At 38.1% G+C, this 16,887-nt stretch overlaps 1 protein-coding gene across 5 annotated transcripts in view; it reads left to right on the top strand.

Annotated features, from left to right (window-relative positions):
• rasgrf2b (Ras protein-specific guanine nucleotide-releasing factor 2b) overlaps positions 1-16,887 on the top strand; it is a 179,615-nt gene that overhangs the window by 150,141 nt on the left and 12,587 nt on the right. For all 5 annotated transcript variants that reach the window (XM_030142633.1, XM_030142634.1, XM_030142632.1 and 2 more), the window contains 5 exons: positions 4,156-4,281; positions 6,739-6,828; positions 8,174-8,280; positions 11,599-11,711; positions 16,436-16,496. In XM_030142633.1, coding sequence (XP_029998493.1) covers positions 4,156-4,281; positions 6,739-6,828; positions 8,174-8,280; positions 11,599-11,711; positions 16,436-16,496 — 497 coding nt within the window. The remainder of the gene's footprint in view (positions 1-4,155; positions 4,282-6,738; positions 6,829-8,173; positions 8,281-11,598; positions 11,712-16,435; positions 16,497-16,887) is intronic.

Genomic DNA, 16,887 nt, shown 5'->3' with positions numbered 1-16,887 from the left:
AAATTTGCCATTTTTTAAAATGTAATTGGCCAATAATGTGATAACTGACCAATAACATAATAAAAGACCTGAACCGATAATGTAGTAACTTTTGACCAATAAAATAATAACTTATTATGTTATTGGTAGGTTATTACGTTATTGGCCTGATAAAAAAAAATAAAAAAATAAAAATTCTTTGAAAATGTAATAACTGAGCCAATAACGTAATAATATATTAATATCACTGCATTTAAGTTTCATTTATGTGATATAACTGTGAAAAAATCTGTCCCCCCATGTATTTGTTTATTTAACTTCATAGTTAAAATGATCTCTAGTCCTGTCTGCTGCTCCGTAGCCTTTCAAACTATCTCCAAATGAAATGGAAGCACACATTTACAAACACAGACAATGGGATGATATGAAATATGTATGACATTTGTGACATGTAACTCACTCTTGAAGACAGTTTTTTTTTTTTTTTTTCCACTGTTAACCCTGTAAAGCCTGAACCATTAAATCATTGACAGAAAATTCCAGTTCTTTAAAACTGGAGCCTTTATTGGTCCTTCCAAACAACGAAAAAAAAAACAACCAAAAACTAATTTTCATGTATGAGTTTCAGTTTGTATAATATTTGATACATTGCATCTCAGTGCTCAAATATTATCATTTTTGAACAAACAAAAACATAATATAACACCAACATATCTAACAGATTGGTAATTTCAAACATACATAAGAACATTTTCCAGTGCTACTGTCATGCAGCAATGAGAAATCCACCAGTGGAACTGGCAGTGGAAGTCTGGAAGACAAAACAATTCAGTTATTTTTTACTAATTTTGTGGTTCACAAACTTTTTATTTTGCATGGTGGGAGGCCTGACAAAAGTTCCTGTCCTTGTTCAGACAGAGATGCATTCGGCATTTCTTACAGCACATGCAAGCTTATAATCATATCATTATAATCATAGCATAATCATTTTCAACGCTCCTTCAACCCTGTATTTTTTTGCCATCTAAAAACACACGTGCACACACAAAAACCAGTTAATGTGTATTTTTTCTCTGAATTGGTCAGTTTTTAGTGAAAATCAGTAAGAAAAAGGAAGTTACTAGCTATGGTACCATGGCAACACCCACCTAGTCATCAGTCATTGTGATACAGCAAGTTAAATATGGGTGCTTCTATGAAACTGGTCCTAAAAACAGGACAGAGGGACTAAAAATTCAAACCAGATGTAGACTAATGTTATGAAGCAAGTTTGAAAGCACTTTGGGTGTATTTAAAAAAATACATTTACCGAGATAAAATACATTATTTTTCAGATAAAATATATTTTTATTTGATGGGCACATACAAAAATCCATGTCACCCGGTAAAAAGGACATGAAAACTATATGCTACTATTTTTTGAATTTCATTTTATTTTCTTACATGTACATTTTGAGAATTGAAGTAAATATGCAAGGCAGAGTGTTTCATAAAAATGGCCGCTGTTGCAAAATCACTCGTGATTTACATGTGTTTAAATTGGCAGGTTCTGCATATAACATGAATGGACACAATGGGTTCCACAAGAAACCTGGAATGAGACTGAGATTCATGAAAAACGTGTATGTCTGGATTAGAAAAGCCACTAGGATTGACATATTTAACACAGTGTCTTTAATTATAGTCTATAGAAGACCATTTACACACATTTTCAGATAAAAAATGACACCTAGATAGCTTTTTATGTCCCAATTTGGGTCCCGATATTTTATTAAAAATTGGTTAATTTTGGGATTTTTTGCATTTATCTGAGGTCATCATTAGTTACATCCTGGGGGAAATATGTTTATATTTCTCTTTTATTATTGGGTCTAAAAAGCTGGAAAAGTGCCAGATTCCAAAATAAACCCAGTTTCATCGAAGCACCCATATCTAAATTTTTTGCACTAAATGTACCAAATTGTGCAATTTAAACATTTATATAGTTTAATTGAAAAATAAAGAAGACTGTATGTTGCTTGATGATATGTATAATGCATGAAATGCAATAAAATTACAATTGACTGATTTAGAGTTACATGACCTCATATCCTTGCTGTATCAAATTTGATACGCCTTTTTCAACACGGTTTTACGATTATGAAATATTAAGTAATTTCACATTGCATTAACCATTGCATCAATAACTCTTCCTATTGATGTTTCAGTAAAAACATTTTTAATGTTCTCTGACCCTAACCTTTCAAAATGGGCAAAATTCCAAAAACCGCCTGTGCCTCCTTCCTCGTTAATGACAGTCTTATCTACTGGGAATAAATTAACACAACTTCATGGAAAAATATTAGAATGTAGGTTGTAAATGTTGGTTATTGTTTCTGATGATGTTTACGGCAGCAGAGAAGGCCTCTTGCTGGCCCTGACGGACCACCACTGATGTATAATAGCTTTATGTGCAGCTGTAATATGCATTGATTTTCCCAATAAAACACTAGATACACTTTATGTATCTCCTATATCTGAACATTGGTCTGAAGTTCCATACTGAAATGATCTTGAGGGTCACTCATCAGATGTCATGGTGTGGAGTGTCCTCAGATTAGGAGCCCAGTAGGACTTCATTATCTCTTTTTGCTGGTCTGCTCCAGTCAGCTGACTTCCCACCACTAATGTTCCCATAGTCTAATAGAGGGGTTACACAGTGCTGTCACACTGCAGAGTTAGCACTACGGCATCTGAAGCTGCACATCCAGGACAAGCTGCAGTTAGACCTTCATTAGCCTATGTGCGCACACACACACACACACACACACACATTTATATATGTGTGTGCAAATAAGTGCACGTTTGTCTGAGTGCATGGATGACTAGGAGATCCATTAGCACCAGTACCAACAAATTCCTGTCACTTCCTCTGCATACTGTCTCTCAGTTTCTTTACTGTACCACCAGCAGTCAGTGTGTGTCTGTATGTTTTTGTCTGCTCTAATCTGTTCCTTTGCAGTCCAAACATCCTTCCAAGGCCCAGACTCAGGACTGAATGAACTGATAAGGACAGAAGTCTGAGTCTCTTATTTTTCAGACACAAACAGACTTTCAAGAACTCACCACATACAAGCATTTAACCCCCCCTACCCCCCATCTCCGTCTGCCTCACAACATTCTTCTTCTCTTTCTGTCCCCTTCCCACAACCAAATCCACTGAAAAAGTTCCATCACGTGACCACGTGTACTGTGTTTAGAATGTCTTATGTCTTATGTATGTGATGTATGTGCTTGCATTATCTTCACTGTAATTCTTTCGAAGGATTTGTGTTGGGCGCATGCACACGCAGCGACCGGCAGTGAGTGAGAGCTGCAAAACAAATCTACCCAGGGGTATAAATAAAATCACCTTGAACCTTGATTTGTGTACATACAGCTGTTTGGTTATGCTGGAAAAAATTGTATTTCAGCATTTGATCAAAAATAGTATGTGAACAATATTGTGTAGCCTTTACATTGTATTTGTTCACTCTTGCTAATTGGATATTAAGTGTTATATTTGATATATTTAATATGTATTATAAATCTATGTCAAACAGTCATGAAAATGATACAATTCTAAGCTTTACTTAGTAGTGTAAAGTGTGGTTTCAGTCAAGGCCTGCATTAAGTAATAGTAAACCACATACACACATTTTACATGGTGCCATATACACATTTTTGCACCGGAGGTAGAGTCCAATAACCAGCGGGTTGGTGGTTCAAATCCTGCTCTGTCCTAGTCATTTGCTATTGTGTCCTTGGGAAAGACACTTGACCCCCCTTGCCTGTTTGAATGTATGAATGTTTGGTGGTGGTCAGAGCGGCCTTAGGCATGGATTGGCATTGACATTTGCGTCTGTCTGTCCAAGGGCAGTTGTGGATACAGATGGAGTTAAACACCAGCAGACGTGTGCATGTGGAGTGGACGAATAATGGATCCAAAATGTAAAGAACTTTTCGTGCTTTGAAAACCGCTGTAGAAATCCAATCCATTATTGTTAAATAATGCACATTTTCAGGTGCAATGTGCTGTTAGGGCACTGGGATTGGTTAAAAAAAAAAAAAACATTTCCCTTCAGGGATGTAATGAAAACTAACTAACTTCAGTATGTATTCAGTATCATCATCATCATCCTCATTCTCTTTGTGTAGCTGTCCTAGAGTCGGTGTCTCTGGAGAAAATCATCCCGGAGTCTCCTCAGAGCAGCGACGCAGGAGACATGTCTCCATGTCGGTCCCCTTCCACACCACGACACCTCCGCTACAGGCAGCCCGGAGGTAAGACGCTGTGTGTGGACTCTTCTGGATGAGTCTGTGTGCTTTATGACTCATGACCAGTCCATAATACTCCTATAGGACTGGCCAAGGCCTCAGCAGTGGCCAGGCGCAGATCCCAGACTGAGGCTGAGATCTGCAGGACACCAGTGGGATACGAGTTCAGACACAGACACACCATGACATACATGCACACCGGCTATCATTGTGTGTGTGTGTGTGTGTGTGTGTCTCCAAGTTTTTATGACTGTAAGTCCCATGGAATAGTTAAAGAAAGTGAATGGATTTCAGTGGTGATAGTAGAGTTGATGACAGAAGCTGACAAAGATATCTGTGATCAAGAATGTACCTTTAAGGAAATAACTGCAGTGTTAATTATAAGATATTAAAACGACAAACGAGGTCATTCGCCGATATCATTGTCCCAGCAGTGCACACACTCATTTGCACTGAGTGACAAAACATGCAACATCATGGCTGCATTAATAGTAGAATAGAAACCTTCAATTTGCTTCAATTATGCAGCTCCTTGTGACAGTGACCTTTATGAAGAAAACGCTGATCCATGAAGTGACCTATGGCTCTGAATCAGGTTTCATCAAATTTATATGGATGGGATTTTTTAAAAAACATTCAAAGTTAGTCTTGGCACTTTGTCAGACTTTTCCAAAAATTAAACAAATTATGTGAATAATTAATAAAATACATATCCACTACTCCAACACTGCCAACAGTAGTAAAGTTATGTGTATCCACTGGGTACACAGTGATTTTTAGACTCTGATAAAAGACAAATGACAAGTAACCGGTTGAGACTATATGTCATCAGAAGCTGAATTTTTGTCTTTTGAGTTTGAGTTGAAACTTTGCACAATCATTTCTATCACTCATTGAAATAAAATTGTATGTTAGCTGAAAGGTCTGTCCCAGAAGGTTAATTACTGCATATATATTTTCAAAGTATTAATAAAACTTCAGTATCACATATTATCTTTTGCTGTACATTATGAATTCTAATTGATATTTAATCGATGTTTACAGATTTACATGCAAAATGTTCATTTGTTTACTGAGATTTTATTAAGACATTCACATTATTGATATTAAAATAACCTCTCTAATATAAATGGTAATTTTCTGGAGATAAAGGATGGTTTTGAAAACTGTATTTTGAATTTATGTTTCTATATTACTGTTCTTCCTCCAATTAAAACCAGGATTCAGTTCCAAACTAGGTTTCAAACCATAGTGGCTGACAAGGTTGACACAAATAAAATCATGGCTGCTCCTCCATTCCAGACTAGGAAAAAATAACATGGACAAACGTCATGTCCCTGTCGTATACCGTTAAGCACGATGTACATTTCTACAAATGTTATTTGTTTTCAACAGACTTAGATTGCTCAGCTGAAGCGTTAATGTATAGTTTCAGAAAGTGCAGGTGTGTATTTTTCAACATAACTGTCATTTGTAGAAACATACACGCACAACAGGAACACAACATTTACATAATAAAAGCTCTGTTAAGCAGTGAATGGTTTCTGGTTTAATAGTTAGGGAGGTGTTTTGTGCAAAGTATGAGCATGTGTACTTAGGAAACAGAGGATCTGAGACATAAAGGCCAGACTGTAACATAAGCCACCTTCAAATAACAGCCTGATATCAATCCAATTTATTTAGCAATCCAGTTTTATTTATATAGCATCAGATCATAACAAAAGTCATCTCATGACGCTTTACATTTAGGGCAGGCCTAAACCAGACTCTGAAGCCAATTTACAGAAACCAGCAGAATCCTCCAGGAGTGAACACGTGGTGACAGTGGAAGGAAAAAGTACCTTTAACAGACAGGAACCTGGAAGTGTGGAGGCTGGACGTCTGACAGGAGCAGTTAAAGGGTTAAAGAGAGAGAGGAAAAGAAGAGAAGAAGAGAGAGAGACTGGGGGAGAAGGGGGGAGACCTTTTGCATCTGTGAGAAATAAAGGCCCTGGACACTATTTCAGGAAATACAGTATATACTTGAACAGTCACTCAAGTGCAAATGGCATGTTTGGGGTGTCTGTAGCCACATGTCTGAGTGTTGGTGAGGAAGACATTTAAGCCCAGGCTGCTCTCACTGACTCTGGTGGATAAAGGCTCTGTGTTTGTTTTGCAAATGGGTGAATGTGATTGTGCTTTGTGTACCGTTACAGTAGAAAAGCACAATAGAAATGCAAGTCCATTTATATTTACATGTCACGGTTTATATATCTGTGGTGTTTGCCTGTTGCATTTAGATTGGTTCTTTCATAGAGTTTATAATTGAACAGTTGCATGTGATAAAAATAGTGATAATAATGATAATAATAATAACATTTGTGACTAATGTTATATTCATCAGAATTCTTTTGACTCAAACTGTGTGTGTAATTACCACATGTAATTACCAGTATTGTTTCTGCTGTACTTGTGTGTGTGTAGGTCAGTCAGGAGAAAACTCCCGCTGCTCAGTGTCTCCTGCCTCTGCGTTCGCCATTGCCACAGCAGCAGCAGGACATGGTACACCACCAGGTATGCACTCAGTGTATGGTACGGAAACACAAATTAAACATACAGTCACATTTCAAACTAGAAAAGCGCTCAGACCTCCGCCAAGGCAGATCAGCCCCCCCCCCCCATCACCACCAAAATTTAATCATTTGTTCCTTGTGCCAGTATCAACATTTACTGAAAATTTCATCCAAATACGTCCAGAATTTTTTGAGTTATCTTGCACACAGACAGACAGACAGACGGACGGACGGACGGACGGACGGACAGACAGACAAACCAACACCGGCAAAAACAGAACCTCCTTGGCGGAGGTAACAAAGACCAGGCTCTGGATAAACTATGGTCTTTAAAGTTGGTATAATGTGGCTGATCAGTCTGAATTCATGCAAAACTTTAATTCCTGACAGAGCTTTTCAAATAAGGTTAACATATTTGTTACTACAAGGTAATGTGTATTTAGCCTACAGTTAGTTAATGCTGTATAATACAGTTGTGCTATTTTTCATTTCAGAAGGAATTGTTGTTATTTTTGTTATTATTTATTTTTTAGCTGTTGTTTGCAGCTGCTGTACTGGTAAAGAAAGTACCTAAAATACTTTAAACTAAAATATGAGTAACTTGCTTACTAAGCACCACCTGAAAAATTAATGTATTTATTTTCTTTTTGCATTCATAGACATGATTAAAATAATCAATAAAATATAAAAATGATACATTCTTCTGATAAAATATGACAAGTGACACTGTTCGATTCTGTCCTCCAAAGATGGCAGCATTATGCAGTTCATGTTACCTACCTGAACTACTCTGTATAAAAATCAATCCCTGTTTTTGTCGGCAGAAACAATGACACACTGCTTCTATGTTGTTCTAAAGTCTGTTTTATGCTGGGAACTGGTCATTTGCAGATGTTAGCTAACTTCATTGCTAAACCAGTGCCTCTTTCATTTACACTGATGAGAACAGACTGTAGACTGATTTGTGTGTGAAGGACTTTGTGTTTTGAATGAACATCCTGTTGCTCACGCTCCTCCTCTACAACACAAGCTGCTGTTATCTCACAAATGGAGTTAGCTAATGTCCCCAAACACAAAATAAGATTTATGCAGGCACATAAGCATGGGCAGCTTTTACAGATTGTACTTTTAAGATGTTCAAATATTAAGAGGAGGCCAGAATAGATCATTTTGTATGTTATCGATGAATACATATTGTCTCTAACACAACTATTATCTCCTGATCTATTTGATCAGAGTCTGTTTCAGTATAATATCTTTTATTAAAGTTGCTAATGTGTTTACTTTGTCTGAACTTACATTATACATAATTGTCTCTTCGCTCCCTGTGTGTTTTTTTCCTCCAGTTTTTACAAATTCGGAGAGAACATGTGATAAAGAGTTCATCATCCGCCGAGCTGCAACTAACAGAGTTCTCAACGTGCTGCGCCACTGGGTTTCCAAACACTCCCAGGTCTGCCTGCACTGCCACTCTGTCAGTGTGTGTTTGTGTATGTGGGCTCTTGTTTCGTGGTTGTCATCAACTCTGTGGTCTCATTAGTTGTTGCCTCTTTGCTCTGCTCCGCTCACTTGACTGTAAACAGTCACAGCCACATGCACACAGACACACACTGAACATTGTTGCTGTCTTAACTAGATAACTAGCTCAACCTGCCTCACTCCACAACTTTTCAGCTAAATAGCTGACCCATAATGAATTGACTATCAAACTAATTGCCTGACTCTCTGCGTAGATGTCTGCCTTATACTACTGCATTGATCTGTTTCATGTATTTTGCTCAGTAGTACCAAATGTTTTGCTGACAGGTCAGCTTTAGTTGGCTTATTAACGCACATGGAAGACCAAACACAAAGACACACATACATTTTTTTTCTTCAGGGGCTGAAGAACAACAAGCTTATTAACACTGACTTTTTGAGCAGGAGGACTAAATTGGAGAGGGAGTGAAAACAGAATATGGGAGGGGGAAGGGTAGGTACAGATAAAAGCAAAGGGAAATAAGTGGTGAAAACAATGGAATCAATGGTGAGGAGACCATAAGCTGCAAAAGGGAACGTATCTGTGCTGACAGCCCAGGGCCATTTGTTTCCAGTGGGGATCATTTCAATGTAAGCCAAAACAATGGATTAGCCGATAGCGCAAGCTCCATTCATATAAAACCAAGTTATAATCAGAAAACAGCAAAGGTAAGACCAAATACGTAGTTATTGCTTCATAATTAGTCCTTTAATTTTGCTCTAGTTTGTCTCATTCAGTGACTTTTAGTGGTAAAAAATACTACTTGTACAGTTGGATCTACGTAGTATTAGCTTAGCACATTGGTTTTTCATTTTATGAAATTATTCATGACATACCCTCATCTCAGACTGTTAGCTTATTTTAGATAGTTACCCATCAAATTCTTGCTTTTTGGAGGGTATTCTATTGTCTAACAATTTGCTTTTTTTAACCTTTAGCTGATGTAAACATGGATGTTTACAATGTGTACATTGTTACAAGCATCATGTAGCGTTTTTGTGGTAACACAAATGGAACTGTGGCTGCCTGAGGACAACTGAGCTTAAAGGGGCTGGGACTTGAGTTTGACATTTTGCCTATCGTTATCTTGTTTTTTCTTTATTTTCGAGTCAGAAATGCAGAAATGACCATATATGGACACGGCAGAGCAAATGGCTAAATCTACCGCTACCACCAAACACACTTCTAACAATTTTGTGTTGAATACCACCAAGTGCCACCTGATAAATGTTAACACATAAACCTGAATGCGATAATCACCAGATATTTGTAATGCTAAAAATTAGTGCTAGCTGGCCTAAGAGAGAACTAATGTCTTGCCCCTTTGGTGTATCCCACTGGATCTAAAGAATATGAACAATGGTCAGTGTCACATGTGGTACATGTTACCAGCACCAAAATGGCCTCTGCCTGGGTGGAATGGAAAGTATTAAGACATTCAAATCTCTGCAGTCTGGTCCTGTTGAAGCTGCAAACACTTCTTTAGCAGCTTCGAACCAGTCGTGGAGGGAGACAGTTACAATGGCATCTCTTCCTTTGCTATCTGTTCATATTTATATGTTTATATTTATGTATTTTCACAGTTTGAAACTTCAACCGTTTTGCTACAAACTGCGATTTTTTGACTTGTAAAATTACCTTTTAAATAGACAAACATCATATGTGGAAATAATACATAATGACACAAGTACAATGGAGGACCCAAACGCAGTTTAGGTGCACAAAGTGCACAGTCTTTATTCACAAGCAGACAATACAGACCAGGGATAGGCAACAGGAAAACCAGGGACAGGCGATGAGTCAGAAACCAGGAGATCCAAACGAGACCAGAGGGGAGCAGACAGGAGACGTGGTCGGGGGACAGGAGGCAGGTCGGTAATCCGGGGAACAGGCAGAAAGACGTGGTCAAACGAAGGCAGGTCGGTACCGGGGGGCTCAGACAGGCAGATGTGGTCAGACAGGCAGATAGGCGATAATCCAGGCGGCAGGCAGGGCAGGTCAGGAACAAACAGGATCAGAAAAGCAGACAGGAGAAAAGGCTGGAAAGTATCACACGGTGGTAGAAACAATCTGGTAGATAACAAAGGAGAGAGAGATGAATATATATCCTCTACCTGATGAGCCCAGCTGTGCTCACAGATGAGGGTGATCAACTGATGAGGAGGTGTGGCAGGCAGAGTAATGGGGAGGTGTGGCTGAGAGTGAGAGAGAAAGAAAGAGAAAGAAAGAGAAACAGCAGAACAAATAGACAGAGATGTTACACATAATTCAAAGGGGATCAATAAAATTCTTGTCTCTTGCAATGCATTTTTTTCAGAAATAATTCCATGGGGCACAATTGCAAGGGGTGGGACTTGGGCTGCCTATCAGCAGACTGCCTGACACACATTTTAGTGATAAAGCTAAAGTCATTAACTAACATAGATAAGTTATCCTAACGGGGCAGGTATTACAATAAATTGCCAGTAAATTTAATGAAACAGAATTCTTTCAGAAATTACCTTTAGGGAAAATAAAACATTGTTTTTGTGCCTCTGTTTATTTCTCTTTGGAATCTATCTCCCTAGCACATTGGCTTTTTCAAGTGAGATATTAGTCTGGAAATACATTTCAGTTTTGAGTTCCAGGGCTGTTGTCAACCAAAATGCCACTGTACTTATTGCCTGAAGTCAACTAATTCCTGTTTATTAACTGTAAGTTAAATATGATCAGCAACAATGACAACAATGCCTGGGTGGACTCAAATTAGCAATGAAATAATATGATGTTATTTTCAGAAACATGTGCTAACAGGCAGATATGTCTGGTTTCCAAACTGTGGATATGCAATAATGCAAGAACACATGACACTGTGTGATCTCTGTGACAAAGACCTCAGTGTAAATAAAAACTCAGACCTCTCCAACAGGAAAACTTCACAAAAGGCCTTGTTTCTTAGATGAGACTAGTGTGTGAAAACCAGCGAAACCATTAGAAATACCAGCTGGTGTTTGTGACAAATGGTTTGAGCTGAGGACTTTGATAGAAAGCATATTTTTTTGAAAATGAGGACTTCTGTTTAACCTTCAGTTATTTAAAGGACTGGTTGAGGGCTAAGCCCTTGATTTAAGGTTGAGTGATGATTAGGTTTTGGCTAAATCTGGAGCCTGGTATTTAAATATTAGCGCTACGTTAAAGGAAAAAGGACGGTTTGAGAGAAGTATAAAAATGCAAAAACGTAAGACATACATTCTTCTGAATGCAATTATGTAGGACTTTGAGATGAACGGGGATCTTAAGATGTCAGTGATCTGTCTCCTGGAAGAGGTCCTCAGAGATCCAGACCTTCTGCCTCAGGAGAGAAAAGCTACTGCCAACATACTAAGGTACTGCACATACAGTCAGTGTACCATCAACTTCTTCCATTTTCACAACAGTCTTGATATTTATACATACATCTGAGGAGGATAACTGTTTTGTTTTGGGGTTGTTGTTTTTTTTTTGTTTTTTGTTTTTTTTTTTGCATTTTTCATTCCACAACCTCCCGACACTGAGACCAGTTTCAACCTAAAAGGATGAAATGATAGCACACACAAAAGAAAACCTGAAAACACTGAAACAGAAAACCTTGGTGAATCCATAGGTGAATATCATGTACACATATAATAACCATAGCAAATCAAAAACAACTGACATGTAACAAGGTGAATGTGACATTCAGGACATATGAGGGGAAAAAATGGTATAAAAGACAAAAGTAAATGGAGACTGGACAGCAGAGAAAAGCTGTAAAAATGTTTAAATTCGGAAACCAAATTGGAAAAGATTCAGGAATGTTTTGAGATCTTCTACAGGGATCTACACTCACAACCGGATGCCTCTGGGGAGGATCACATTGATGCTTATCTCGACAATTTAGACCTACCTCTACTCTCAGATGTTGAAAATGAGATCTTAACTAAACTGATTTCAACAGAGGAAATTAATGCAGCTATCACCAGATTAAAATCGGGAAAGGCAGTTGGATCAGATGGATACAATTCTCAATGGTATCGCATCCTAAGAACAGAACTAGTCCCACTATTGCTGAAGACATTCAACCACACCCTTCAGGAGGGAGAAATCCCACCCTCTTGGAGGGAGGCCACTATTTCAGTTATCCCAAAAGAGGGGAAAGATAGATGAGATTGCGGGAATTACCGACCAATTAGTGTCCTCAACCTAGATTATAAACTGTTTACTTCTATTCTTGCTCGCAGATTGGAGAAGGTGTTGCCAGACCTCGGTTTTACACATCATAGACAAACAACAGATAACATCAGAAAAATATTACACATCCTAGGACAAATACAAAATGACAAAACTCAAGCAATTATAGGCAGTTTGGATGCTGAGAAAGCCTTCAACTCCGTCAGATGGGCATTCCTGTGCAAGACGCTGGGAAAATTTGGATTCCAGAATAAATTTATTAGAATAATTCAGGCACTATATGACAGACCCTCAAGGTCAGTGGTGATCTGTCCAAGGCCTTTCTCCTGAATCGTGGATGCAGACAGGGCTGTGCAATTTGACCTCTCCTTTTCAATCTATTTAGTGAAACACTAGGTCAATTAATAAGTCAAAATGAAAATATTAAGGGTATCACACTGTCAGCAGCTGAACATAAGGTAGCAATGTTTGCTGATGATGTGTTGGACTGCCTGGGCAATCCAGAAAATTCATTCTGTGAATTGATGTCTACTTTGAATGATTTTGGCAAGCTCTCTGGCTACAAAATCAATATTTTACAAACTCAGGTGATGACCCTCAACTATACGGCCCCCGCAACCGAACGTAAGAAATTAAAGCTAAACTGGGACAACAAGAAAATAAAATATTTAGGGATACACCTGACCAGGAATGTCTCTGGGCTTTTCCAGGCAAACTATGTGCCAATTTCTCTAAGTATAAAGGCAGATTTACATAGATGGAACTCTATCCCCTTTCTGAGCCTTAGCGCTAGGATAAGTGCAATCAAGATGAACATGTTACCATGTCTACTCTACCTTTTCAGAAACCTACCTACTGAGGTGAATGAAAATCAATTTAGGGAGTGGGACAAATGGATCTCCAAATTTGCCTGGCAGGGTTGCAGACCAAGGATTAAATATGCTACCATTCAACTCGCTAAGGGAAGTGGAGGGCTGGGTCTCCCCTGCCTAAGGAACTATTACTATGCTGCTCAAATAGTCCCCCTTCTGTACTGGTGTAATGAAACATATACAGCTAAATGGAAGCAGCTAGAATCCAATCTGTCAACTCAGTTCCCCATCCAAGCTGTAACTGCTGATAAGGGCTTAACATGTCACTTGGAAAAGTTGGAGAACCCCTGGTTGACCCACACTCTTCAAGTTTGGCAGAAGGTGATTAACATTTGTGGGATACATAAAATGCTGAGAATATTCAGATGGTTTGCTTATGAGTCTGATTTTATTCCTAACAGACAAGATTCCAGCTTTAAATAATGGTCAACATATGGTCTCACAACGCTCGTCTCACTTACCCAGAGGAACATTTTATGCAGTTTTGAGACCCTGCCGGACAAGCATGGCCTGACACGAAATGAATTCCATAGATACCTGCAATTATGCTCCTATATCGACCACGATTGTAAATTAACTGGGTTTTCAGACACCGAATCAGAATTCTACCACATTTTGAAAAATGCCAGGACCACAGTCCCCTCCAAGCCCATCTCTAAACTGCACACAGCCCTCTCCAATGCCAACAGTAATAACACTCTCTATATTGAAGACAAATGGGAAAGGGAATTGGGGTTTGAGATTTCTGAGGAGGCTTGGAGCAACATCTGGTCCTTCCAGTTGACAACATCCAGCTCCATGGACTGGAGAGAGCACTGCTGGAAGAACATCATTAGATATTTTAAGACACCACACCAGGAAAGATATAAAGGGGTATCTATGCCATGGTGGAGGCAATGTGGCTCGACCGCTGCTAATCACTATCATATCTTCTGGGACTGTCCAAATTTAAAAGATTTCTGGAGGGATATCCAGGCATCTTTAAGCGCAGTCTTTAACACCCAAATTCCCTTGAAATTTGATATCCTATACCTGGGACATGTTCCTTTTCTGAAACATAAAAGAGAAATAAAACTGCTGCAAATACTTTTGGTGGCAAGCAAGAAAACAATTACAAGAAGATGGTTAAGCCCGACTCAACCTACCCGAGATGACTGGTTTGGAATTACTTTGGAAATATTTAAGATGGAAAAATTAACTTACCAAATAAGACTCCAAAAAGACAAATTCTTCCAAATCTGGAAAAACTGGATCTCATTCATTGCCCCCACAACAGCAGACTTTATTTGATTCCACTGGTAATATTGTTTTGTAACTTACCTATTTTATTTTTATGACTGGCTATTGTCGACTACTTTTATGACAGCAGTGGCAGGTAACGTCTCCCCCCACGAGTTTTGTACATAGTTATGTGTTAAGTGTTCTTCTTCACTTTAAATCGTACCAGAACCTTCTATAAGTGAATCTGTGAATATCCATGGGCTCTGTCTGTTCTGGGCATTTAGCCAGTACGGGCTCTAAGTGAAAAATTGTCTCCACCTTTGCTGCCTCAGTGCACTTCTTTATGTTATTGTATTATATTATTATGAGGAGAGTGGACTCTGTAAGGGACTGACACGGCCTAACCCACGATCTGAGATTATCCTTCTCCGAACTTTTATGTCTGGACGTTGGATGTCACTCTCTTTCTGGTCTAAAATCAAAAAAACCTGAATGCCACTTCTTCTTAATTTTGATTAAGTGATGTCATGCTGTACTTTTCTGTCCATTCCAAATAAACATACAATTAAAAAAAAAAAAAGTTTAAAATTCTGTTGGTGATGCTGTAAACTGATTTGCAGATTAGAGTGTTCATTTTTAGTCTGTTGTTTTTTTATGATTTAAAGTTAAAATGGTGTAAAAGTCTTTGCATCATATTATTTAGTTAACTTTGCGTAGAAACAAAGGGTGGAAATGTGCCTTAAACACCTACTTTTGACTATAATTCTTTGAGAAAATTTTATTGCTTGTACTTTCTCACTTTTTCTGCAATACAGTCCAGAATAATAGTCCAGAGTTCTTTTTTATGCAAAGATCTATACTCCTGTTGGAGGAAGAACAGCACCTCTGGTTACACTGACGCTTACTCAAATCACTTAGAGCCTTGGTCAGACCATGTGTGATTAACTTTTTTTTTTTTTTTTTTTAACCTGTTTATTGGTTTTTGTTATTTTTTTAACATATAAAAAAAGAACATAGTTCCGATGTATGATACAGAAGTCCAACGCACAGACAAACAACAAGCGGAACAAACCCACCTCCCCTTGCACACATCCCCTCCAAATCACAGGAAAGATAAAAATAAACAAATAAACAGTTAAACTACAAAATTTCCACTTTAGATGTTACATAAAAAAAACTGTATATCAAAATTTTCCGTCAAGAGAAACATGACAGATTGCACTATTAACACAGATCAGAAAAGTAGTCCGTGTCTTTTCAAAAGTGTTCAAGGCTCCAGCTAAAGTGAAATGAATTTTTTCCAGTTTGAGAAAATAAAGTACTTGCTTGATCCATTTTGAGAATGTTGGTAGAGATGAGGATTTCCACTTGAACAATATAAGCCTCCTGGCCAGTAAAGATGGAAATGCAATCATGTCTTTGTTAGCAGAGGTAATCTTAAATGGAGCAGGTACAACGCCAAACAAAACAGTAAAAACATTTGGAACAATTTTCTTTCCTGTTGCCATTGATAAAATATCAAAGATTTCTGACCAGAATTTATTTAAAGATAGGCAACCCCAAAACATATGAGTATAATCTGCTGTAGCCTATTGACATCCATCACATAAAGGAGACACTGTACCATATATTTTTGCCAGCCAGGCTTTGGTGTAATGAGCATGATGCAGAATCCTACATTGAGTGAACTCAAACTTGGGTTTTTCCACAGAGTGGGAGGACTTACATGTGTAATTTGTACCAAAGATGAGCAATAACATGAGAACTAACAGAAAAAACACCTTCGTTTATTCTATTGTGTCTCATAGTGCCCTTTCTCAAAATGAGTTGGAAGATGCCCAGCTGAGGATAGAGGATATCCTACAGATGGTGAGAGACTTCAAACACACATACGTTTTTGTGAGGCACCAAATCTATCTTTAATATTAACTGCTTACCTTCGACTGTGTTTACGGAGTAAACTGCAAGAATTAAATTTACTCTCTAAATTTATACTGCCCACAATTATAACAAGACTATTACAGAGGAAGAAATGGCTAGACAGATTGAAGTCAATTTAATGAAGCATAAACATTTATGTGGTTATGGATTGACCCACTTTTATCTCCCTGTAGTGCTTTTAGATTCTTTCATTTATGCACACCTTCCTCCATATGCTCATTATTTTTCCTGGTTATTCCCAGCTGTAAAATGAAAGTGATGAAAATAATCAGGCGCTTGGTTAATTGTCTTATTTGACTAATGACTAAGAATTCTAATG

Source organism: Sphaeramia orbicularis, chromosome 9 (assembly GCF_902148855.1).
Source record: "Sphaeramia orbicularis chromosome 9, fSphaOr1.1, whole genome shotgun sequence".
In the NCBI taxonomy this organism is placed as follows: Eukaryota; Metazoa; Chordata; class Actinopteri; order Kurtiformes; family Apogonidae; genus Sphaeramia; species Sphaeramia orbicularis.
This window is presented reverse-complemented; position numbering and strand designations above follow the sequence as displayed.